Genomic DNA, 27,160 nt, shown 5'->3' on the forward strand with positions numbered 1-27,160 from the left:
GGATAGACTATAGACTGCTGTAACTTTTCAAGCAGGAGCTTCAAAGAGATCGGACTTCTTTAGCAAACACTTAAACAGTTGAAAATTAAACATTTTGACAGGGTGTGTGTGTGTGTCGCAGTCTGATAATGTATTAGGGTTACAGTTTGATTATTAATGTAATATAAAAGTTTACATCAACAGGGACATCTTTAAAAGATTATTTGTTCATCTTATTTAAACTCAAATGCATAATAGCTTTTCTGAGGAGCCAAATTTCATGGGTTCAATGTTTTTAAAGCCTAACAGCTTAGATAAGAGCAGGATTGCAAATTGCAGTGCATATATTTCCAGTCAAAGGACTGTACCCAAATGGTAAAAATGGTACTGTGCTGCCATCCAGTGGTGAATTGGCTAACATACCGTGGAGACTGAACAGAGTTCTATTGTATGAAACCTGAACAAGTATTATTGTTTAAAAGTTATCATGTGAATATTTTGAAACCTTGAAAAATGAAGAAGAACACTGAGACCGAGGAGAGCCGGACACTCCTGGGTCTTACCGGCAGGGTGAGATTAGAGTGATTTGCAGCTGTGACTGTGTGAAAGAGCTATTGTTATTATTCTTTATTAAAACTTCAGTGAACTGTGTTTCCCTTAAAACTTGTTTAGCACACCCAGTTTCTCTTTAACCAATAGTAGAGCAGATAATATGATGTACTAACCCACTTTTATGTAAAACAATGATGTTTTAGCCCACATTTATGTTAAACAACTATATACTACACCCATTATGTAAATCAATTTTCTGTGTACGCCCACCTAATAAAACGGCCGCGCAGGGGATGAGAGGGCCAGAAAAAGACTGCTGAATACTTTTTTTGGCCCTTTTCCCCCTTTGCAAAGTCACAAAAGGCAACTCCGTGTCCGTGCGTTATTTTACCTCTAAAGTCTTTGAACCTAACACATACATTACATACTGTTAACCAGCTGGGTGAAACGTGATGCACTGAGACTCTTTTCAATGAGATTTGTTTACAGCTGAGATACCAACAACTGACATGTTAACAAAACGGTTAATCTATAGGACATTTTCACTCTAACCCTGGTGAGCGGATTCGCTCTTAGCGATCCCTTTAACCAAAGTTAAAGGCTCTGCTAAAGCAACTATCTTACATTCAGGTAAGGTTTACTATAAATAAGGACTTAAAGAGCTGCCATTCATACCAACCATTCTGCAGACGGATTTCATGTCTTTCATCCTTTAACTTAGGTATTACTAAATGTATAGTACAAGCTATACAAGCTCTGTGTTGCTTCACAGTCCAGTGGTCTTTTTCAATGGACATTTTGACATGTCGAAGTCAGAAAATCACTCAACAAAACATTTTGAATACACAGACTTCTGCTGAGTCCGTTGTTAATGCTACATTTCTGATACAGATGCAAGAGCTTTACGTCTCAACGAGCAAGTGAATTTTAACAGGACTGCAAAATCGGATTCTTTTTGTGTCACCAAAGTGTGATCCAGGTTATTGTTTCATAGCTGCTTTAACAACACCCACAGCACGGCAGTGAATATGGAAATCATTTCTAAAGTCAAACCACAAAAATGATGAAAAACATTTGACTTCTACTGTAGCAAAGCTTTACTGAATCAGGATCCGGTATTTCAGAAAAAAAAAGTTGATATAAAATTGCATTTGAGACGTCACAATCTCTCAGTCAGTTTCCTACTTCTTTTGTAATTAGAAGACACCTCAGTGCAGAAATCTTCTCAGTGTGTAGTAACAATACTGCCAACAGGATTTAAAAAAAAAAAATATACAGTATATAAATCTACTTCATATCTACAGCCAGCTGATGCCATTATACTGACAATACATCATAACTGTACGCTATAACACTTTTGGACAACATGTAATATTTGAACAATTACAATGAGTAGTAGCATAAATAACTGTCACTGCTAAGACAACATTGTAAAACAGCTTCCCTTGCTCAAGAATGGAATCACCATCATAATGAAAAAACAAACAAAGACATAACTTGAATGAGGGTCCAGACTTAAGTTGGGTGGGGTAATTAATTAATAACTCAAAAATAAAATGTAGAATTAGGCCTCAATTGTATAAAATCTGATTTTAAGATATTTCACAGGTTTTCCTCCAGTTAAAACTATAACGGCAATTGAGAATGTAACACGTTGTGCATCTTTTTATTCTGTGGCATCGCCAGCATTCTCAGATGAGACTATTTGAATACATTCATTTCTACAAGGCAGGGTAGTAACTGCAGCACGTTATTACCAGATGCCATGTTCTACTGTATAACAAGGTCTACTGTCTAAAATGAATTCAGACATCCAGTTAAGTAATACAAAGTTGTCAAAAGTGTTGATACTTTCATACGTGTTTAAAACGCTACAATCTCTGTAAATTATACCTTTGACAGCATTGAAAGTACCAAAGCTATATATATATATTAAAAAAAAGAAGACAGATCAGCAGTGAGATTTTCAGCACAAGGCTGCACCGATGAGACAACGGTAAAGAAAATAAACTGGTCCTCAACCTGTGGCTGTTACTGTATTCTCTCCAGCAACAAACAGGTGAAGCATAAAAAAAATACTAAAAGCAATAATGACATAGAATGTGTAGGCCTGCAAGGTAGTGAACACATTTAAAAAGTGTTAAAAACGTTTTACATTTTTACAAATGTGTTGGTATGTGTTTAGTGACTTTTTCTGTAACAGCACTGTGTGCATGTTGTTAATAACAAAAAATAATGATCCTGTTGCCTTGTTTCTTTATACTAGTATTGTATCAACATTTAAAACTGGTTTTGTGAAAACAGTATATGTACTCAAAAAACTGGACACAGTGTCCACCTCCAGGGATCATAGTGAAGTTAAAAGGTTTTAACAGGAATTCCGCCGCCTTTTGCATTTACCTAGCCAATATACAGTAGAAGATACAAGTAGTGTGAATGGGAAATTGTCACAGGTAGAGGCAGTGACGTCAAATAAAAACATAGGATCACATATTAGACAAAAAAGGTAAAACTTCAACTGTATCATTGTGTAGTCAGCTTTCTCTCAAAATATTAAAACCGAAAAAGTAAGAGCAGGACAATGAAAACATTAGTTAAATAAAAACCAATGTAGTCATCTCTATTGTCATCCATTGCAAAAGAAATAAAATAAGATTTCAAAGTCCAGTGTTGCAAAAACTCATCCAGTAAAGTTTTCATATCCAGTGGCTGCCAACAGACGACTTTGGCATGTAGTAGTGATGTGAACTAGGGTTTGTAGTGTGCCACAAGGACAGTACAGTATCATATCCATGTTTCATCATGTTAGGAGCCCAAGGCTTATTATCTCTTAGAATCAACATTTTTAGTCACAATCGTTCTTTTTTATAGGTTTTTCTTTTTAGTCCTTCATCCAGTGTACTTCAGCTCTACATGCTGTGCGATGTGTGCGTTTACACAAAAGCTCAGCGTAGCAAAGATCCAGTGGTGTGAATAACCAGTAATAAAACAGCAAGATTCAAAAATAAGGGAGGAAATCAGCACAACAACAAAAGAGACAACCTACTCTCGCAGTCAAAGCCTTATGCTTTGATGCAACTTAACGTACAGTGTCATGAGATTCTCTTGTGTCAGTCCCAACTTGACCTTTGTAGCAAACAAGTTGAATAACAAGATCTTTCATCACTTGTCATCTACAAGGAGATAGTGTTATGAGAGACTGAGGTTTGGTCGACTGGATGGATTAAGTAAATTGCAGGTCACCGACAGTGAACTCGTACAGGAGATTCACAAGTTAGGTGTTCTTAAGAAGGTAATACTGGAGCTAAACTTTTGTTTTAACCGACCTACAAAAACTAGGCATTGTGTCATGTTGTGAAAAACTGAAATCATATTTCTAATATTTTCCTGTGTACTTAGTTCTGTTTGTTCACTCAGTTAGTCAGTGAAATTAAGTTTGTGGTGTTTGTAAGCTGCCTCTTCCCTGGTTCCACTTTCCTCTTAGCCCTCAGTGTTCAGCACACCTGGCCCAGCTTGCTTGTGTGTGGATGGGTGAGGGGGGTGAGGTGGGGAAGCGATCAGGGATTTTAATGTTGCGATGGTCTTCTCCTCATTTCTCCATCAGAGCTCAGTGGTCAGGAGACCTCTGGGTTTGGCTCCATCCTCTGAGGCTGGCTGCTGACCCACAGTGCTGTGGGACACAGGAGTGGAAGGAAGGCTGCATCAGAGATAGAGACAACTTTGCTGGTAAAAGCTTTAAACATACACTTTCATGTTGACTGAGACATATGGAGCGTGTGGGTCCCAACTGCTTTAAAATAAATGAATTCAATTGCTGCATTCCTAAAACACACACATATCAGGTGTAATTAGATATTGTGTAGCCTCTGATTAAGACTGCTCTAGGATGAGCAACATCTGCAGTGACTAGCTCTATTTTAAAGACAGAAATAATGTTTAAGTATCAAAGTGATTTCATGACCAAGCAAGAATTATGAGTAGGGCTGGGTACCAAACGCAATACTTTTTGGGCACTGACTGAATTGTCTATAAAATGTCACAGAAGTAGGCAGGAAAAACTCTACGTTACGCACAGAGACGGAGCTCACGTAGTAGGAGCTGGAAAATAGATAAAAAAGACCTGTGGCTTAATGTTGTATTTTATTTTTGTTTCATAAAATTGGCATTGAAATAAGTATAATTTAAAATCAGGGATTGAATAATTTTGAATGATACCCAGCCATAATTACAAGTGATTCACCTCAAACTCTTTTGCACTGGGATTTTCAGCTACAGCAAGGCATTTTCCGGCTCCATCAGCAGGGGTCAGCATACTACCAAGCTTGCTTTAAAAACAAGCTTGAAGTGCTTTGGGTTCAAATCTCAAAGAATTTTACCTGGCAGAGATCATGTTACGTGTGTGAGCGAGGTGGGGGAGGACTGGGGTAAGAGCTGCTCCCCCATCTGCAGGGAGAAGAGGGTGGACCTTAGCGGGGGGGTCAAAGTCGAGCACGCCGTTAGTAAAGACGCCAGGAGGCTGCATTAGAAGGGGATGAGGGAGAAGGAAGCAGGTCATTCTCTACACAGCCTCTACATCAGCCAAAGTGAACAGCATCTATGCAAGTGCATATGGAAAAATAAATACTGAGCCTTGTATCACCAGTTTCAGGACAATGAATGGACAGAAATTAATATAAATATACATGAAAACCTTCTAAAACATTTCATACGAACATGTGAGGAAAAAGACAGTTGAACAGGAGAAAGGTTAGACGGGTAGTAATAGAGATTGATCACTCACAGCAGTTGTAGGAATGATCCAGCGAGGGGTGATAAGAGGTTTGGGCACTGGTGGTAGCTGGAAGACGATCAGAATAATGTTGTCACACTATATTGACCATACTTATTTATGGACCCCAGATCACGGATACAGGTTTACTTCAACAGATTGCATACAAGTACCAAATTAAGTTTGATTTTCAGTTCAGTTTCTTTCACATTTCTTTGTTGTATTATGCAAGTGTCAATCTACAGTATATATTCATAAATGTTGTGAATATTTATCATTACTAACACATTAAATTTCTGGCTCTAAAAGAAATGTCATAACACTAAAGGTTTGTAGTGTTGGAACCATGAAGACATGGGTTAATCGTTTCTGAATGAGGGTGATTAAGTGATGGTTGCAGTCCAGTTGGGTGGCTGGATTGATTTTGTCTTGAGTCCAAAGTTGGTGGTTTACTTCCTGCAATGGCTAATCTTTCCTTCATAGTGTTCTTGGGAAAGTCAATAAATCCTGTCCCCTTACAAAGGTGCTTACACAAATATATTCAGGAATTGACAAAAGTCTGATATTTTTGCAGGAGTTCTTCACATCTGATAGGACTGCGACTTACCATAGGAGTGGGATCGGTGAAATCAATCAAGTTGTCAGACAGTGGGGCGGTGTTTGGCAGGTCAACTTCCTCTGCTTTAACCTGCAGAATGACACAAACACCCTTTACCAGAGGATATAAACAAAGAAACCTACACAAATTCTGTATTAGGCAATGTGTTCACACAGGCCACACAAGAAGGGTGCAATAAATACATCTTTTTTAAACAGAAACTCCCTTAGGTTGAAGAGCTGCCACAGCAAGACAGTGGAGCTTCTCACACAGTGTATTGCAGGAACATTCTTATCATTACAGTCAGGAATGTAGATCATTTGGTATAGTCACCTTTCAGTCCATCTGTAATAATAAAGTGTATGCCTTTCATGTGAGTCAGATCAGACATGTAATAGGATGGATGTGTGAAATGTACCTGTACCCTCATAACGGGTAATCCATTCAATATTATGAGTTACTGTACATGGTATGGCTGGGCAACAAATTCAATACTTTTAAGGCACTGACCAAACTGCCTCTAAATTATTGAGTATCCAAAAATGCCTCATCATTCAGTACCCAATTTTCAATACCTAAGGAGTAAATCTCATCAGTGTCAGTGAGCCAATAAGCACACAGCATGCTTCTACCAAGATCTAATGATGTTTGTGATTGGCTGTCTAACGTTACAGAGACACGCAGGAAAAACTCAACGGCACAGAGACGAGGCTCACGTAGTAGGAGATGAAAAATAAATAAGAAGATTTGTGCCGTAATGTGTAATGTTATAATTTCTTTTTGTTTTATAAAATTAGTATAAAAAATTCAATCGGTAGGAACCGGTATCGAAGTCATGGTCTTGGTATGGATATTGAATACTTTTGGACGATATCCAGTCCTTGTACATGGTGTTGAAGAATACAATAGAACAATAGTAAGAGTGTAACATGTGTAAGGGTGTAAAAGATTCATTGCTATGATTTCCATGGTAAGCAATGTAAATGCACCACAATAAGTAATGTGACTATTAATAATCATGTTACCTTTGGTGCCATGTTTTCGCTGGCAGACTCAGAGGGCATCTTGGGAACAGAGAGGTTCCCATCCTCAGCTAGCCTCTCAACACTGATGAACCAAAAACAAGAGAAATAATTAGCAAAGGACAGAAAATTTCTGATTTCTGTTCCTCATAGAAACATTAGCAGAAACATATTCCAAGTTCCTCATCCTTAAGTGGTATAAAGACCATTTCATTGTTACATTTTCTTGTTCATATGAGTCAAGAAATCCCTTAATTATCGGAGGCTATCACACAGCACAAGTCAATGTCTTCAAATTGTGTTTTTTTTTTTGTCAGTCCAAAACCCCAATGTTTTTTTACACTGGTATTAAAAATAGACAACCTTGATTTTACACAGGCATGCACGCACGCAAATATTCCTTTTTAAGTCTGAATGGTTAAAGCCTGTTCTTTCTGCCTATTCTCAAGACCTAACAGCTGAAGTAGGTGTAGTAAACGTGATCATTACATAAGGTGTGTTTAAAGTTATAGGGACAAAGACGTATATCAATTTACTGCATTTTAATCTGGACAGTAAAGTAATTAATCAATAAAAACACTACTATGTTGGTAAAGGTTTTCACTAAATGTATTGTTTGACTTAAAGAAAGGAGAAAACCAGATATAATACGTGTCTCTGCTGCAGCTACTGTCAAAAGGTCCCTCCGTTAATTCTCTCATATTCTTTCTTCTAGTGGAACCTAAATTTCTCTCTCACAATGAATGCATGCAGAGTTATCCTGGTAGTGTGCAGTTTTTACTTTGCATCCCCTACATACAGACACACAGACTGACCTTGCCCCTGCTGATGAGACCAGTGAGGCTGGCTTGAGCAGGTCCCGGGAGTCTTGAATGTCAGAGCGACCACTAACGGACAGAGAAGAGTTACTGCCCATTCGCCCAGTACGCACCTTCAACCTGGAAACAGACAGTGCATGTTCTTGTTTTGTGCCAGGGATTTTGTGTTTCTACTTAATCTGCAATTTCTGCATAAAATATTTGAAGAAAGAAATGGGATCAAATCGATCCTTTTACACAGAGTAAAATGTCCTCACAATAATACACAAATTTTACATGAATTCAGATTTGAATAGAGTACAGGGAAGGAAGACAATGGAATTTGAAAAGGATTTTAAACAAATAAAAAACAATCTAATGTTGCTCATTCCTCCTCTATCATCCTGAGCCAATGAATGCCTCTGATGCAAGACAGTGACAGCGGATTTGCTTGACAATCTGTGGAGCCTTGCTTGTACGAATGAGCTGCAGGTGATGTAATGTTTTGAGCCACGCTAATAATCCTCATGAATATTCAAATTGGTAATCAGCTCTCACAGCAGGGAGTGCTGAGATTGGCTGAGACAATGCGTTGACAGTTGGCATGACTCAGAAAGATGGAGGAGGGGGAGGAGGAGGAGAAGGTTTCAAGACAATGGAGCATGAGGGAATGGCTTTTCTCCTGTCCATGGTTGCTCTGCACTGACTGACTGTACGCTACTGACAGTTTTAAAAGGAGAAGAGATTTTTAAAATGCAGTATGATGCTGAAAAAAAATAAAATATAAATATATATATTTTGCACACTTCAATACATTTTGGGAGCCTTAGCAGAAACACATTCATTGTTTTCCTTTATCATTTCTAACACTTGGAAGTGTAATTTAAAGGAATACGCCACCGTTTGTTGAAATAGTGTTATCCACCGTCTCATATATATTTATATACCGTAGGTGGGCAAACACATTTGTTTCAGCGTGCATTGTCTTAGTCCAGTGTATATATATATATATATATATAAGTATATATATATATATATATATAATGTATAATTATATATATATATATATATTATATATTATATATATATATAATATATATATATATATATATTATATATATATATATATATATATATTGACAACTTTATAAATGAGTTATTCCAGTGTGGTCATACCTGGCAGAGGCCTCCTGCAAGTTACAGTTCTTATCTCCGACAATTACGTGTTCCTCCAAAGATCCCTACACAGGAACGGGGGGGGGAGAGATAAATGGATAGATAGACAGACAGACAGAGGGGTAAGGGACTAATACAGCTACAGTATGCATCTCACTCGATAGCAGAAAAACATCACAACTATGACATTAACATGGATGTTTCCCATATTACTGATAAACTGTAGCTATGATGAAGCCCACACCGTTAGGGCTTGAAAGGGTTGGTTTGAAAGTCAGAAATCCTAGGCTCTAACTGATGGCTATTATTTCATATACAGTACATGAATAAGTAGCAGTTTTTTTTAAATTTCCTAAACCAATTATAAGCGTTATTGGGAACCATCCATATCATTTTTGGTTCATTTTGTTGAAAAAAAAAATCACACATTTCTGATAAAGAAACTTAGAAAAACGGGTCATTCGACCCAAAGACAACACAAGGGTTAACTTCAAAAGTTTTAACAGTAATTGAACCGCCTTTTGCATTTACCTAGCCAATATAGAAGTTAAAAGTAGTGTTATTGACACCACATTTCCACTATTTGGAAGTCATTATCCAAAGCTTTCTGTTAATCATTTAAGTCAATATCATAATTGAATTTGAGTTATAACTTAAGGGGTTAACAGTCCATGAACACAGTTTCACTGGTTCAAGTCCAGCTGGGGACTTTTGTAGCACATAAAAAAAATCCTAAAAAATATTTCTTTAGAAATAGAGATTTGTTACATAAACATAAAATTAAATATATATAAATAAGAACTGCCTTGACACAGTTCTAAACATGTTCACTGGCCTTTTACACCTTTCAAATCTGTGATCACTAAAAAATATATTGCATCCAGTTTGGTGGGGTCTGTTCCTCACCTTGAGGGCAGCAGCCTCGGCTTGTGCTTTCAGGATGTTACTCTTCAGATCCTCTGGAGTGCACAGTGGAGTGACAACTGGACTACTGCCTGTATTGCTCAGACCACACTTCTCTGTGAGCTTCACAACATCTTCCTGTTGAAGCAGGGTCGGGTGGGGCACACAAATCCCATCCAAAAAGAAGAGAGAACAATATCATTATCACTTCTGAACAAACTATCCCTAATGTAATCTCTCTCTACTGGGGCTTGGACCAAATACAACATATATCTTTATCTAAAAGGCGACAACACTTTTTCATTAGTGTTTTGGGGTCCTGGGATTAAAGCAGAAAATTAACAGAAATACTATATGAACAAAAACCCACCTGATTATTCATTACCATATTGACATTGATGTTATTTTTTGGAGTACCAAGAAGCGGACTGCTCTCCAACTCCAGCTGCTTCAGACGAGCTGCTGCTTCTAGAGAGACACAACATTAAACTTAAATACACAACTGCATTGTAATCTTTCAGTGCACACACAGTAAAACATGCACACAAATGTCTTTTAAAGAATATAGTAAGACAATTATAATTAAATCACAAGTGTTATTTATTATGCTACCTTTTTTCAGTATTCTCATCTAGAACTTCTCTCTGTTTTACTTATGACTGACATAATCAGCTCTGGTGTTTGACAGACGTAACGTTAATGTAAATTAAACTATTGGAACTAACATAAACAAGTAAGCAGAAGCAAAGTAAATGTGTGAGATGTGAATAAGATAGGAGTGAGTCCAAGTGGTAGTGCCAGTGTCTCATAGACTGACACATTGTAACTTTGCCCTAATATTCTTCCAAATCCATTTTCACACATGCTAGGGATACTCACAGGCGTATAGTGCTTTATTTGAAAGATTGTTTCTATATATATTTGTCACTCTGAATTTACTTTGTGGTACACTAGGTTTTCTGTAATCTCACCAGCGAGGCCGAGAACATCTTCCCCACTGACACTGGGGGTAGCAAAGGCGTTGCTTGGTCCAGACTCGTCTGTAGCTGCCGCTGTGGGAACGACAGGAGCCCTGAGGACATCATCAATGCACGTCTCTATCAGGTCAACAGCCATGGGCAGACTAGAGACAGAAAACAGGAGGAGAGGGATTTGAAAGAAGCAGCAGATCAAGATGAGAGTTTAAAAATAATCATGTTCAAATAGCTACACAAACAGAAAACAATGGAGGAGATAATGCAAGTGTTAAACGAAAACTACAACAAAATAAGTCAGAATTGGACAGCTGTACAACTTACCTGCAGCATACATTAGGCATGAATGGAATCCACAAAGATGTCAACTGGCCCATGACGATATATCAGAGGATATTTTAGAATAACTTCCCATAAAGAAAAATTACAATAAATCAAATAAAAACATAATAGAATGTCCATTAAGGCCAGTGTAAAAACATCTCTGGCCAAAGCAAATCATGTAGGTTCATAGGTGCTCTGGTGGGTTTAGAAAAATTAGCCATGCATCCACCATATTAGAATAATAAAAAAATTAACAGTAATGAAAATGTTATCAGGAATATAAGAAAGTACAGTCGTTTTGAGAATGACACAAATATTAACTTTTACAAAGTCTGCAGTCTCAATTTTTATGATGGCAATTTGCACGTACTCCAGAATGTTATCAGTGATCAGATGAACTGCAATTAATTGCAAAGTCCCTCCTTTCAATAAAAACGAACTTAATGTTAAAAAACATTTCCACTGCATTTTAGCCCTGCCACTGACGGACCAGCTGACATCATGTCAGTGATTATTTTGTTAACACAAGTGAGAGTGTTGATGAGGACCAGGCTTGAAATCACTCTGTCAGGCTGGTTGAGTTAGAATAAAGGACTGGAAGCTTTAAAGGAAGGGTGGTGCATGAAATAGTTGTTCTTCATCTGTTAACCATGGTTACCTGCAAAGAAATACGTGCTGTCATCATTGCTTTGCACAAAAAGGGCTTCACAGGCGAAGATATTGCTGCTAGTAAGATTACAACTAAATCAACCGTTTATCAACCATCAAGAACTTCAAGGTGAGAGGTTCAGTTGTTGTGAGGAAGGCTTCAGGGCGTCCAAGAAAGTCCAGCAAGCGCCAGGACCGTCTTCTAAAGTCTATTCAGCTGCGGGATCGGGGCACCACCAGTGCAGAGCTTGCTCAGGAATGGCAGCAGGCAGGTGTGAGTGCATCTGCACACACAGTGAGGCGAAGACTTTTGGAGGATGGCCTGGTTTCAACACGGGCAGCAAAGAAGCCACTTCTCTCCAGGAAAAACATCATTATTATTCTGCAAAAGGGACAGGGATTGGACTGCTGAGGACTGGGGCAAAGTCATTTTCTCAGAGAATCCCCTTCCCGATTGTTTGGGGCATCTGGAAAAAAGCTTGTCTGGATAAGACAAGGTGAACGCTACCATCAGTCCTGTGTCATGCCAACAGTAAAGCATCCTGAGACCGTTCAGTTGCTTCTCAGCAAGGGAGTGGGCTCACTCACAATTTTGTCTAAAAACACAGCCATGAATAAATGATGGTACAAAACATCCTCCGAGAGCAACTTCTCCCAACCATCCAGAAACAGTTTGGAGACCAACAATGCCTTTTCCAGCGTGATGGAGCACCTAGCCATTAGGCCAAAGTGATAACCAGATGGCTCGGGGAACAAAACAACATTTTGGGTCCATGTCCAGACAACTCCTCAGACCTTAATCCCATTGAGAACTTGTGGTCAATCTTCAAGAGGCGGGCGGACAAACAAAAACCCACAAATTCTGACAAACTTTGAGAATGGATCATGCAAGAATGGACGGCCATGAGTCAGAATGTGGCCCAAAAGTTAACAGACAGCATGCCAGGGCGAACTGCAGCGGTCTTGAAAAAGAAGGGTCAACACTGCAAATGTTGACTCTTTGCATAAACTGAATGTAATTGTCAAAAAAAGCCTTTGGCTCTTATGAAATGCTAATGATTATACTTCAGTATACCGTAGTAACATCTGACAAAAATATCTACAAACATGGAATGAGATAACTCTGTGAAATCCAATCATTGTGTCATTCTAAAAACTTTTGACCACGACTGTAGAAAAAGCATTCCTATTCTTTTTACCAAAAATATGTCGGACCTGCTTCCAATAAAGGAAAGCTCTTAAAAAATAACGTTGCTGAAAAGGTCTTCTTAAGAGGTAAATAAGCAGAATTCAGTTCATGGAAAGAAGTCTTCAAAGCATGCAATAACTTTTGTTGGATAATAAATTTGGCGTAATATTCTTAGAATTATTCTACATTTCCTGCTCTTCCAGCAGCCCTGTAATTATTATCCAATATTTCTGTAGCCTGAAGACACAGTGAAACATGAGAAGTATATATTACTACATTCCACCTGCAGAGAACAGGGGCCAAAGCACATCACACACAAAGATGTAATGAAAAAAAGTAGAATGCTTTGCCTGGGGAAGCACAAACCACATGTATATGAACACTCCAATATGTTAAGTAATCCACGAAGGAAACCTGTGTGGTTAATAAACACAATGCCCTGTGTGATGTATTTACACTGAAACGCACCACATGCCAAGTTAAGAGATTCATTGGGAGACAATGCATCTTTTCCAATAACTCCAAAAGGTTCAAAGCATCAAATTTTCTTGTCATGTTCAATGCTATAAGTATCCTGGTGTCTGTGTGTCCTTTGTAACTGTGCTTCATCATTAACAGCAACAACTAGCGTGGGGCTAGCATTTTTAAATTGTATTTATTATGTGTTCGACAGCTAGGGTACAACTTGGTTGACAAAAAAAAAGATACACAATATCAGATTTTCATACTGACCAAGAGCCCATGGCAAGCCATCTCTACCAGTGTGTATACTGTAGTGTGATAAAAGTAGCAAAGCAATCAAACACACATAACGTTACATGTATCAAGAGCAATCCTGTCTTTTTGTTTCTGAATGATTTTAAACATACAGTTCAGAAAGATATACATCCTTTGGTCATAGTTATGTTGTAAACATTCAACTAAGCAATAATTATGAAATCATCTTCATTGGTTGAACTGTGCAAGAAACTGTTGTAGTGTAGTAGGTAAACATTTTGTGATTATCAACTTCTACACACTGCTCTTTATCCATCAGCCAAATCCATCATTACTGTGGTGGTTGAGTCATTTCATAATAACCATCCACAGCTGCAATTAAAAAATAAACAGATAAACAATTTCCGTTCGATTATGATTCACTTTGAGAGTTTAATGAAATGATGCTTTCTCGTCAGAAGTTGGATGAGAAGGTCAGTGTTACTTTATTATTTTTAAGTAAAGTCCAGGATATGTTTGGACTGGCTTAACACTGGAAGGAGGGACAAACTGCTAACCTTCAACAAAAAACTAAAATATGTCTTCCAGTCTTTCTAAAATGTGTTCAACACACAAGAAACTGTAGAAAAACAACAGAAGGAAAGTAACTCTTTTCTCCTGGCTCTGTTTTGTTGTGCTAAACTAGGCTAAAACCTCTCACACAAAATTTTTACAGACAAGGAAGACCCTAATGACCTTAACTAATAAAATATTGACCTTCTCATCCATCTACCTTTTAAAACAGAGTAGCAGATCCATTAAATGTGCACATTAAATACAAAATAGAGAAAATCATATTATATAAAATCATTTGATGGAACTAATTAATACACCGATAGTGTTTAAGATATTATAAAAACACTAAACTTTTTAACAATTTTGAGAGAATGACATGGGATTTGAAGAGGACTATCCATTTAGGAACAACATGACGTATTGTTTCCTTGCACAGTCGAGAGTGAAGTTGAATTTTTAAGCCACTGATACTGTCTCAGCCCCGCCAGCGAGTTTCACCACGAAGTTAAGAGTGAAGGACAGGGGAAGGAGAGTGGAGAGACACAATGAGAGAGACAAAGAAAGTTTAGAAGGTAACAAAATGGGACAGAAAAGAGCAGGAAATGTAGGATAACTTTATAGAGTTGCCTATGCAGCAAGAGTCAAGGAGAAATGGTAGGAAAAGCAGGGATTGACTGAAACATGACAGAAAAGGGCAGTATCAAGTGTGAGGGGTGTCAGTCTGTGAGGGGTGTTACCAGACAGAATATGTGCTACTTTGAGCAGTTTGAGTTGAGGAATGTTTCAGTTAATCCAAGGCATTCACACCAAATGTGTCCTTCCATGTGGTACAGTCACTTCCACAAATATTAGAAGTGATCTTGGGTGAGTCACTGCTGAGCCATTCCCATTTATTAGTGTGCTGTCCAATTCATGTCTGTGTAGAGGGTGAGACCGTTGTCAGTTCATCGGATCTGTCCAACATCTTGGGGGGAGCTTTGATGAGACATGAAGCAGTAAGGGTGGAGGGAAGAGGAGACCTGAAGAGAACCGGGTGGAGGAAAAAGACAAGGTGAAGGGGACAAACAGGAGGGGGAGGTAAAGAGACGGAGGGTAAGTGAGTGTAGGTAAACCAAAAGAGTGACTGGCGGGAGAGAGGACAGGAAGCATTGATTGAAAACAGCAAAGAGGAGAGGGAGATTGTATGCAAATGAATGAGAGAAAGATAAACACAGAAACAGCTAGTATAACAGGTATAAAGAAAACAGGAAGAGGGTAGAAGCGGAAGAAAATTGGGGCAGCTGACAACATGAGTCAGAGAGAAAAAAGCTTAAGCTTAATTTGAAGTGTAATTCTTGGCCTACATGTCAAGCCATATGCAAACACTGGGGTCTGTCCCTGCATGTATGAAAAACAGGGTTCCTTGAGGATTTCATTTCTGCTGTCAAACTAAACAATGTCTTCATAGGAAATCCATTTTTTAAAGGCTTGGCAAGGAGAAATGCTAAAAATGTGATTTTAATGGACTTAAACAACATGAATTAATAAAAAAGGCATTCAAGGTTGTGATAGCCTGGCAGTGCCAGGATACTAAATAAGCCATGCAACTTATGGTACATTGCTTCTGCTACACTGTACACCAGCGTGCATTTAAGTGTGCTGTGACATGTACACTTGAGTTAAGTGAAGTGGACTGGAGGTCTCTGGAGCAACAGTGACCTGGCTTTGCACCTCCAGCGACTGAGGTCTGATGGCCTATGTCAAATCTGCGTTTATATATTCAGTGCTGGACGCCCTGAGCCAGAAGCTGTAATTCATGATGACAGCTCCACTAGGAGCACATAGGCAAGGGAGCATACAGTTTCCCATTGCTACTGTAAAACAGTGACTAACGTGATAATCTTTGACTAGATGTACAGCTTAATTTTTTTCCCCATAAACTCTTTTGTTAGCGATGGAGAATAAAATGTGATGCATCTAGTCCAATGGCATTAATAATCTAAGAGTTATCTACTCTCACTTCTGATAATGAGTAGAGAAAAGAATAAAGTGGAGTATCTTACAGGAAAGGATCAGAGAGAAGGCAACAGATACAGACACAGCCGTACATGGCATCTTAAAACAGAGAGAATACAGATGTTTGCCGATTCCTTAAAATTAACGTTAAAAAAAACAAGATTTCCAATTACAATTGTTCAATTAGTATTGGTTAACATTTGACTTTGGTTCAGAACTGTTTGATGCTGAATAAAGATATTGGTTAACAGTTTCCACTTGGTAAAGAAATGTAATGCACTCTGAATGATCTGGCTTTATCCCTTTACTGTCAAGGATGGATGGATAGATAGATACACACAGTACATACATACATACATACATACATACACAGTTGTGTTCAGAATAATAGCAGTGACTTTAAATAAGTGAATAATGCTCAAAATCCTTAGAATAGCTTTTAATTCCATAATATCAATGCATTGGGAAAATGGCACATTCAGTTCTAAATCAAAACATGACCAAAACTGATCAAGTTTGTGTTCTACCTTTACAGAACGTGAAAAAAAATGAATATTAGGTTGTTCAAAAAATAGCAGTATTGGCATTTTTCTTTACAAACTCAAACGTTTACTGTTTAATTGGAAAATATCTCAAGGTTTGCTTTATTTGGAATCACTTCACTAATATTTAGTTGCATAACCATTATTTCTGAGAACTGCTTCATATCTGTGTTGCATAGAGTCGACCAACTTCTGGCACCTGTGAACAGGCATTCCAGCCCAGGACGATTGCACTACATTCCATTACTGCATTATTATATTCCTCTGCATTACTGGGTTTTGCCTCAGAAACAGTATTTTTGATATCACCCCACAAATGTTCTATGGGAGTGAGGACTGGGGATTGGGCTGGCCGCTCCATAACATCAATCTGGTTCATCTGGAACCAAGACTTTGCTCGCTTACTGGTGTGTTTTGGGTCATTGTCTTGTTGAAAGACCCATTTCAAAAGGCATTTCCTCTTAAACATATGGCAACATGACCTCTTCCAAGTATTTTGATGTATTGGAACTGATCCATGATCCCTGGTATGTGAGAAATAGGCCCAACACCACAGTATGAGAAACATCCCCATAACATGATGTTTGCACCACCGTGCTTTACTGTCTTCACAGTGTACTGTGGCTTAAATTCGGTAAATTGGGGTTGTTGGACAAACTGTCTATGGCCCATAAACCCAAAAAGAACAATTTTGTTCTCATCAGTACACAGAATGTTGCGCCATTTCTTCTTTGGCCAGTCAATGTGTCCTTTGGCAAAATTCAACCTATCAGTACATGTCTTTTATTCAGCGATGGGACTTCGCGGGGGCTTCTAGCTGATAGCTTTGCTTCACATAGCCTTCTCTGATCATAACTACTCACAGGTAACTTTAAGTCTTCTTTGATTTTCCTGGAGCGGATCATTGGTTGAGACTTTGCCATTTTGGCTATTCTTCAATCCATTTGAATGATAGTTGACCTTTTTCCCCAAGTTATTCAGGCTTTGGAGGCCATTTCAAGGCATTTGGAATCATTTGGCTGAGCAGCCTATAATTTTCTGCACTTCTTGTTTTCCCCTCTCCAATCAACTTACAAATCAAAGCCCACTGTTCTTCAGAACAATGTCTGGAACAACCAATTTTGCTGAGTATTTCAGTGTGAAACACACTATGACCAACATGCACAAGATTTGCTTAATTCCTTCCTTAAATATCGGCCATAATTGACACCTGTTTCTTCACAGAATCAATTGCCTCACTAGTTGAACACAACACTGCTATTATTTTGAACATGCTCCTTTCAATTACAGATTCAATTACACAGAATGAGCAGCATGCATGTCATCACTGTTGGGTCTGTTGGTTTTCAATGACTCTACAACACTTACTAGTAAGTTATTTGCCATGTAGAAATATCCCTTCTACTAAGAAATATGATTTATGAGGTTAGTGATGTTGGACTGCTATTATTTTGAACACAACTGTATATACACAGTATATAATATTTAGATGATATTATCAGTATTAGGGCATCATATCACAAGTTAACATGTATGAGCAATAGGCTTAAGCATATTTATTTAATTCCTTTCTGTGCTTAGTAAAGTTGGAGAATGACAGGCAGAGAAATAGAGTGTGACTGTTTATATCAGAAGAAAAGCTGAAATTTATAGTTCTCCATGCAAAATCAACAGTAACATTGAACTAAAAGCAAAGAGGGAGGAGAAGGGAAGATCGCCAAGGATTAGTCTGATGTATTAGTGGTATAGTCTTTTTCAAAGCATCCTCCTCATGTCCAATGCGCCAGCTGTAAACAGTTGCCATGGCTTGACAGCACAACAACAAGAACTCTGAGGTCATTTCAGTATGATAGCTTGTGCTGATAAAATACACAATAACTTCTGGGGCTTGAGTCGGTGTTGGAAAAGTTTTTTGTTTTTTTTTTCTTGTTTTTTTTTTTAAATCATTTGATACGTTTCTGAAGGCTTTAAAACATGGCCACATTATTAATGCTGAGCTACCACAGAGCAATCTGAGCATGGCCTTGGTAGGTTTCTCCAAACAAAACAGTTGTTCTGTTGCGAAACTTAATCTTGTTTAAACACACTTAAAACTGACTAAAAGGGAAGTAAATTATCAGAAGCCAGATATGGAAAGCAACAAAGTACAAATACTTTGTGACTGTACGCTACTCAAGTAGATAGAGATATATATATATAGTTTATTATTTTTTTGTGGCAACTTTTTACTCCTTACATTTTAACACAAATATCGGTCCTTTCTACTCCTTACATTTTAAAAAAATGGCTTGTTACTTTAGTTTTTTACAAGAGGTCGTCATGTCAGAGAGTAGTGCCGACACGCGACTCATACCACGAGCAGGCGCCACACAGAGAAAAAGTTAGAAAAAAAAAGAATAAGAGACTAGCTGTCCTGTCGGCGGAAAATTAGTTGAGATAGTGTGTGTGCATCGTCGAGAACTGTAAGTTGTATAACTTATGCTGTTAGTTCATTTAAGCCTGTTGTTGTATTGGTCTATAGTTCTTGCAAATTTAAAGTAAGTTAGCTAGTGATTTTGTTGTTTGTGTTCTTCACCTGTCAGCTAGGTTGCTCACTGCTTGATTCTAATAAAGCATCAAAAGACAGAAGTTGTGTCCGTCCGTGTTTTAACAGACACACCTGGGGCCAAGTTGGAAACCAGAATAAGCTTTAAATAAATTTCTAATTTAGTCCTCACTAATAAGTTTGAAATAGTTACCGTTATTATTTTTCACGTTTACCAATACCATATTCAATCTAATTGGATTGGAATATACCGTACGTTGACACTTGACACACCACTATTACGACTCGACATATTTGGTGACATTCTGCATTCATTCGCGGCAAATCATTGCGGCTTGATGGCGGTAAGAGAGATGTTTGCGATATTATGCATCAAGAATGAGTCCTGGCCAATGTGCCGCGTAACTCTAATGTCTGTTTAGTAATTCATATTTTATAATTTATTTTGTTTCTGAAAGCCATATTAACACACACACACACACACACACACACACACACACACACACACACACACACACACACACACACACACACACACACACACACACACACACACACACACCACACACACACACACACACACACACACACACACACACACACACACACACACACACACACACACACACACACACACACACACACACACACACGGGAAGATTAAAAAAGAGAAACTGGATCTGTGAATTCTCACAGAATCACAAATGAATTCATATCTTGCTACTCAGTCATGATCTTATCAACCTGGAGTCCCAGTCTCTGTCACAATAATCATATATGGGATGTTTTAGGCCTATTGGCAGACATCCATTTAAATTATCGTCAATGGCATATAAAGAGCCTTTTTTCCATGTCCACTGAAGTTTCTCAGCATGCACTCTAGTAACATTCATGTGGTCCAGGTAGGTTTGCATAAATACCTGTTGTCATTCGCAAGGTTACTTTTACTTTTATACTTTAAGTAAATTTCAAGCCTGTACTTTTTTAGTTGAGTAAAGAAGTTAAATCATTTAAGTTAAATGCTTCTACTTTCAGAGTATTTTTAACACATGTATCGGTACTTTTACTTGAGTAAGGGAAGTGAGTGAAGCCTAAGCTTTCCACAAACTGAATAGAGTGTGTTTTAAAGTACATCGCAAAAACGTTTGAGAGGAGGATACAGCATAGTTTGACAGGTCATCACTCTGTCTATGCTCTGGCCCTAAGACTGGGCAATAAAACAATATCAAAATGCTTGTCATATATAATATTTGATATTGTTTCTATTGTGATGGCACAAAACCATTGGCTAAAATTGCATTATGGCAACATTTTACATCATTTGGACAACATTTAACATTCAGATCCCTCCACGTTATGTTCATTTTGAACTAAAGTTCTTAATAAAATGAATATAAAAATAAAAGAGGTCAAAAGATATTCTGTACTTTTCATTCAGCTAAGTATTTAGTTCACACGGGAATATATAAAAAAAAGTTCATAGTAATTGTACATAGACTATTTATTTATTTAATGAATAACCAAAAAAGATGACATTTCGTTATTAATATTGAAATATGAATGATCCATATCGGAATAGACAATTTTGGCCAATTCACCCAGTCCTAGGCCCTGTCCAACATGGTGTCTATGCATCCTGTTTTTCAACGGAATACATAAAGAAAAAGGGCCCTTGAATGAATCATAGGCAATCCTCTCAGTACAACTGACCAGAAAGGTACTTTACTAAAAGCAGGATCAGCACGAGCTGTAAATCTGAATGAGCTTTGTTCACCAGAAGCCAGAATAGTCTGATCTGGAAGTAAGAGCACCTACTTTACACCGGGAAAAAAGAAACGTAGCCAAGTATTGTTTTCTTACAGCCTCACTTCTAAAAACCTTAAAAAAGTCCTTAGCCTCACTAATTATTTGGGCAAAAAGCTGATTGGCAAACAAACTTGCACTCATTCTCAAATATTATAATATTATTGTTAGAATATCTTGTGAACCAGTTTACGGATTAGAAGATAAGTACAGGTTTAAAGAGGAGTTGGCGATTCACAGGATGCACAGCATGACATTAGATAACTGAAAGTAAAGACATCTACACACTGGAATGCACCAAAGTCTTGAACAGAACTAATCCAAAGCTAATCATAACTGCTTTGTGATGCCAAAAACTAGACACCAGCACAGCACAAAAAAAAAAAAAAAAATCATCATTTCATTTCCTTTACCGATTGGGTTGGCATGTCATGCTGATCAAAAGTAGACAGACAGCAAATCTCAGGAGTAAGAAAACCCATCTCCAAAGCCAAAATCAGAAAGCCCGCCACTGCACAGCGAGTGATTGGTTAAAGCCAGAGCAAAGTGTTTGATCGTACCTACCTGGCCTGCCTCCACACAAGACCAATTTGTCCTCAGTACATGTTAATACTGGAACACACAGGGGAACATTACAGGTTTATAACAGAGATGGGTGCATACTTGCATATATGCATATTTTTATGTACATTTGCTTGTTCATTCACACAGACAAGCTTCACCCAACACATGAAAACACATCCACAAATAGCAGGTTTATCCAAAACAAAAAAATAATTTGTAGTAAATGTATACACACTGTTCAGAGAAAGCTACTGTGACTGAAGATTTAGAGCCAGAAATACAGCATAACAGAGGAAACAATAAGCTATGAAAAAAAAAGGTATTACGGTGCTGACACACAAGGCAAACGGCAAAGAACTAGTGGCACCAAAGGATGGCTGTGGCGTGGCCTCACGCTACCTGTGTCTCAGCCAAAAAGTTGCACGTGAACACACAGCAAAGATCAACTAGCACATATGTTCTGCGGCTGCATGAAAATAAATTACTCTTCATGTCATCAGGCAGCAGTAATCTATTCATCATTCAAAAAGGAAAAGCAGACATACAAACCATTTCTATGATACATACAAGAAAACACAAAAAAGTGTTTGCCCGAATCCGTCAGAGCCTACGGTCCCTCAACCTCACTCCCCGCCAGGAAGACAGCCGATGCCACAATATGGCTAACTAGCTTGTACATTTGCCCTCTTAATGAAATAAGGTGTTCAAAATAAAAATTCAAAAATAGATTTTTTAATAGTCAAAATCTTTTTGGGCCAGTTTTGACAGCCCTATTATGTATAGGATTGACCAGATGAGATGAAGATGTAAATGAGAAGAGCCTAGGGTGTGTGCTCTCTTGATTTCAGTGATTTGTTGCTTTCCTCATTTCCATTTTTCTTCTTGTGCACTAATTTGCTCAAGTTAAACAGCCAATGAGAGTGATTCCTAGTGACCTGTGTAGGACACACCAAAAAAACTAGGGGGACGGATGGTTACCATAAGCCCAACTTGAACCGACGGCCGACCGTCTCCGTGGTGTGTCAGTACTTTACGTGTGGTTTTGAGAATAAGTCAGCTGAGCACTAGGACAGTTTATGTACAAATTCATGAAATGAAATCAAAACAAATCCAACCGACTTAAAGGCAATACTGCAGAAACCTTACAGAGTATGTCTACCTCTTCATCTATTCACTGCCTGTCTCTGTTGGCTATTTACTCTCAGTCTAAGTCCATCTTTCTTGAGTTTGAATCTGCCACCTGCATTACAGTCTTCTGCTATGTTCTGCACTCTTCTAAGACAAACAAATGCCTGCAGACACACAAGTAACTGCCTCCTTCCTGCCATTGTGTTTCTGAGATCACTTCCACGTAACCGTTACAAGGACATAACTCTTATTGCACACACACTCTCAAAAATAGAACATGCAAAGTATGGAAGTGACATGCTGGCACAAAACAAAAAACAAAAACAAAAACAATCTCTGCCTTCCTCCCTCCTTCCTTCCTGCATTACCTGGTCACAGCAACACCGGTGGATAATCCATGTTAAGCCACTCTCATGGCTTTAGTCCATGAAAAACACATCTAGCCATCTACTTCAGCCCGCCCCAAACTATCCATTCTCTAGAAGGCTTGCCCTCTTCAGGACTGCTACAGGCTAGAGCGTATTTAAACATATATTAATATACCAACCTTCTCTTTTCTCCTCCAGGACTCCTGGGTAGAGCCTCAATTTCCATCGGTGCACAGGCAGAAGCAGCTACTGGGTTGACCACAGGCACAGCTGACCAGGCACCTCTACTGGGAGAAGCCTGGCCCAAAGGAAGGGAAAATATACATTAGAATAGTGCAGAGATAGGCACAAAGAAGAATCATATTGGAAGGTATTGAGAATGTTCAATGTGAAAACATTACATTACCGGTCTTGTACCCTTCCCCGTAGTCTTACTCGATTACTTTGGGTATCATTTCTGAGTTCAAAACCTGTCTAAGTGTGTTGCTTTGCATATGTTGTTTGTTTTGTTGTTTGTTTTGGATGAGTAAGCACATTATGAGCAATATGATCAAAAGCAAAATTCCTCGTAGGTGTCCTTAAACCTGGCAAATAAAGCTGATTCTGATTCTATACTCTGTTTTGTTATCATGTATGATGGAGGTAAGATTAAAAGCCACACAGCAATTTTGCTCCTCACCTTGTTGCCTTTGCTAGAGCTAACTCCATTGCCCGAGGAAAGAACACTGAGCAAAGAAAGGCATAGACATGTTATTTAAAGAACAAATTGCAAACATCTTTAAAAAATTCTTAATATTGTATAAAGATTTATACTGTAAATAAATGAACAGTGTCGTAACAAAACTTGAGAACAATTCAGAAAATAAACCAGGAATGTCACCCACAACGCTTTTCAAAAATCACATTGCTTGTGTTAATCTGGCTAAGCCATGGGTAGTGATTCACACAAAGACATTTGTAGTTTGTGTCTAGCCTTCAGGCTGTGACACATGAACCACATTTTGGGGGCAATACAAATGTACAATTTGGTCAAATTCATTACAATATGTTTTTTATTCTTTTTTTAAATTCAAGTCTACCAGGTTATCCATTAGCCAATTTGCAAATCCCCATCAATATAAGGCAGCAACACTATGTCCTTTTGACACAGCTTTAAATACTGAAAATGTTTCATTGCCTCAAAAGGACCTGGACTGTCAGAGTGTAAGCCTGTCCAATCAGTTGTGATGAAAAGTCATAGGAACATGAATCATCACAATGCTTTAATTCAACTGGTCCCATGACAGCTTAAAACTACCACTGAAATTATGACACACACACACACACACACACACACACACACACACACACACACACACACACACAGATTACAAGGCAAAGCCCTTTGGTGGAACTGAATGAACAGTACTTGATAACTGTAGATACATATACATGAGAAATAGCTAAAAAATTTCCAATTTCAAAAAAGAATTAATGAATATAATCTGATATATTTTCTACAGTTTAACTGATCTGGATTTGACCACCCTAAATTAAAGCAAGGAGAGGATCACTGTACTCACTCCTGGGGATGGAATGTTCCTGTAAAAACACAAACAATAGACCATGTTAAGTGTGTATTTTATCTCTCTCTCTCTCTTCACATGGGCTTTGCCATGATGTGATTGTGTGAGTGTTGTCCTCACCTCGGTTCAGCATTGTTCTTCTGGAGTAACGTCGACTGGGCCTTCTCTCAAAGGAAGATGAACGCCTTGCCTTATTGGCCTTGGTTGTCTGATACTCTGTCTTTCCACTAGTCACACAAACACAAAAAAATTATTTTAAACTTGCAAGGACATCTATTTGTTACCAGGATATACAGTAATGGTAACACTGATCAATGCAGGCCAAACCATTAAATACAAGACACCTTTTCCTAATGATTGTGGGAAAATCAAATTGTCCAAAAAACAAAAGGCACAGTGGTGACCCCTGCTGAACTCTGGACCCATCGAAGCGATAACCTTCTATTAACAACAAACCCTGTAACCTCTGTGTAAAACAAACATTACTGCCAATGCTTATCCAACTGGGTAATGTTTAAACACACACAGTAAGAAACTAGCTGGCTAGTGTGCCATGTTGACATTGAGTGCCTGTCTTGCACCACTGCAAGTATTTGTGTGTACAAACGCTTTTTTGTACATCTAGATAATGATACAGTGCGGATTATCTCTGTCGTTATGTTCAAACACACGGTACAGAAACAAACACATGGCTCTCTAAATTTGTGTCACTTAACTCAACAGCATTTCCCCCCCCCCCCAAGACTTCTTTTAAAGCAAGCCCAGCTGCATTTGTTCCCCACACTAATCTCAACTGCATTTCTCTGTCAGATAGAAGTCACTAGTGCTCAGGATATGCAGCCCACAGCACACGAGAATGCTCATGCTGACCACATCACATGTTTTGATACACTTGAAATGCTGTTCTGCAAGACTACACATTAAAAGAAAGTTAAAACTCATTCCAAACAAACATTTGTATTCTTACGGTTGCCATGGGCTTTGAATGCAGAATTTATTAAGTGAATTTAATATTGCTGTGTATTTGATGCAAAAAGATATTGCAACCCTTGCGTAAGAAAAAAAGGTGCCTAATTCAAAAGCATCTAGGGATTCCCTAAATACCATTTTTGGGGCTTCAAAGCTTATGTGAGAATTACTCAAACGAGGGTGGAGAGTAATGAAATGCACCAATCTTCTGCATGTACTGTCCACGCTGCGGTGAAAACAGAGCCGGAGGTAGAAACGTTTCCCTTTAAATCAGAGCACTGACATAGGAACGTAACAGAGCTTAAATATTTAGATTTATCTTTAAAAAACTTTAGCAAACACAAAAAAAACATGCATGGAACGAACTGAGCTGACATGTTCGATCAATCGATCTCCTCCGCTCAGTTTTGGTACCCACCATAGCGCCATACTTGATATATACACACGACAAATCTGTCCGAGAATAATAACTAAAAATAACTAATGCTGATGCACAATAAATGTTGGAATACTAATCCTCATTGCATGTGTGATTTTTTGGGTAATGCCTATGTAATAACTTAACTTAGAAAAACAACAAAAATAAAGCATTCAAATACTGATTTGGAAGTTGATTACCATGGCAATGGTCGAGGCATTTAGGTCAGTCCTAAAAGCATCTTTGACACTTTGACCTGCCAGTACATCTGTCTGTTACCTGTATCTGAAGCGTGATCCCATGCGTATGAATCCAGAGCGTGCAGAGTTCTTATGTACCGGCCCTCTCAGCCTAAAGAAAGCATGGTGTTCCACAGCACACTTCCAGAGGTGCTTACAGGCCTTGGGGTGGTCCATCCTGAAGACAAAAGTGTGCTCCTGTTCTTTGCCCTGGGGGACGATTGGTTTAAGGTTAGATTCGGGTGGTTAGATTTAGGTGATACAGATACAGACTTAGAGGAATGTGCCACAATGGCACAGTGTCCGCCACCAGTTACACAAGATCAAATTCCACACTTAAGAGTAATTTGAAATTCCTTCAGTCCTAGCCAACATAGTTTCAGTAAAACAAAGCTCATGTGCTAGCTTCTGCTTGTGGAAGGAAACTAACATGTGAAGAATGAATGCACTAAGATGTACAGGTGCTCCCGCTCTGTATTTCTCGCTGAAGCAATAAATCTAATCTCTGCCCAAAAAGGACCCCTAACAATCTCATAGTAACAAGGCAGAACACATGACACAAAAACAACCATTAAATATAAACCGGCACATTTAAACACTATATGCCCAGTTGACTTCAGCAGTACACGAGTGAAGAGATACTTGCTTGTAACAAGCAGATTTCTCTGTGGCAGGAGAAAAAGTAAAAGACAGGCAAAATATGTAAGCCCTTCAAAATCTTAACAAGCATGGCTGCCTCCAGGTCAGAATGTTGTTTGCGTAACAGAGCCACTATTACGTCTGTATTATTTGGCATTGTTACTGGTTAACTGACTTTGTACC

General features: G+C 38.4%; 1 protein-coding gene across 3 annotated transcripts in view; it reads right to left on the reverse strand.

The window, feature by feature from the left end:
* Positions 1 to 1,612: 1,612 nt before the first annotated feature.
* The window catches only part of epb41l5 (erythrocyte membrane protein band 4.1 like 5), a 41,493-nt gene continuing 15,945 nt past the window's right edge, over positions 1,613 to 27,160 (reverse strand). The window contains exons 12-26 of one of the 3 annotated variants that reach the window (XM_032530391.1): positions 26,379 to 26,548; positions 24,833 to 24,939; positions 24,710 to 24,728; positions 23,827 to 23,872; positions 23,327 to 23,445; positions 10,767 to 10,918; positions 10,181 to 10,263; positions 9,799 to 9,933; positions 8,893 to 8,957; positions 7,735 to 7,857; positions 6,923 to 7,004; positions 5,907 to 5,987; positions 5,312 to 5,368; positions 4,908 to 5,047; positions 1,613 to 4,201 (exon numbers count right to left, since the gene is read on the reverse strand). In XM_032530391.1, coding sequence (XP_032386282.1) covers positions 4,132 to 4,201; positions 4,908 to 5,047; positions 5,312 to 5,368; positions 5,907 to 5,987; positions 6,923 to 7,004; positions 7,735 to 7,857; positions 8,893 to 8,957; positions 9,799 to 9,933; positions 10,181 to 10,263; positions 10,767 to 10,918; positions 23,327 to 23,445; positions 23,827 to 23,872; positions 24,710 to 24,728; positions 24,833 to 24,939; positions 26,379 to 26,548 — 1,449 coding nt within the window. In that variant the 3' untranslated portion in view covers positions 1,613 to 4,131. Of the gene's footprint in view, positions 4,202 to 4,907; positions 5,048 to 5,311; positions 5,369 to 5,906; positions 5,988 to 6,922; positions 7,005 to 7,734; positions 7,858 to 8,892; positions 8,958 to 9,798; positions 9,934 to 10,165; positions 10,264 to 10,766; positions 10,919 to 23,326; positions 23,446 to 23,826; positions 23,873 to 24,709; positions 24,729 to 24,832; positions 24,940 to 26,378; positions 26,549 to 27,160 lie in introns of all 3 variants that reach the window. The other 2 variants (XM_032530390.1, XM_032530392.1) reach the window with 2 other exon arrangements.

Source organism: Etheostoma spectabile, chromosome 11 (assembly GCF_008692095.1).
Source record: "Etheostoma spectabile isolate EspeVRDwgs_2016 chromosome 11, UIUC_Espe_1.0, whole genome shotgun sequence".
NCBI lineage: Eukaryota > Metazoa > Chordata > Actinopteri > Perciformes > Percidae > Etheostoma > Etheostoma spectabile.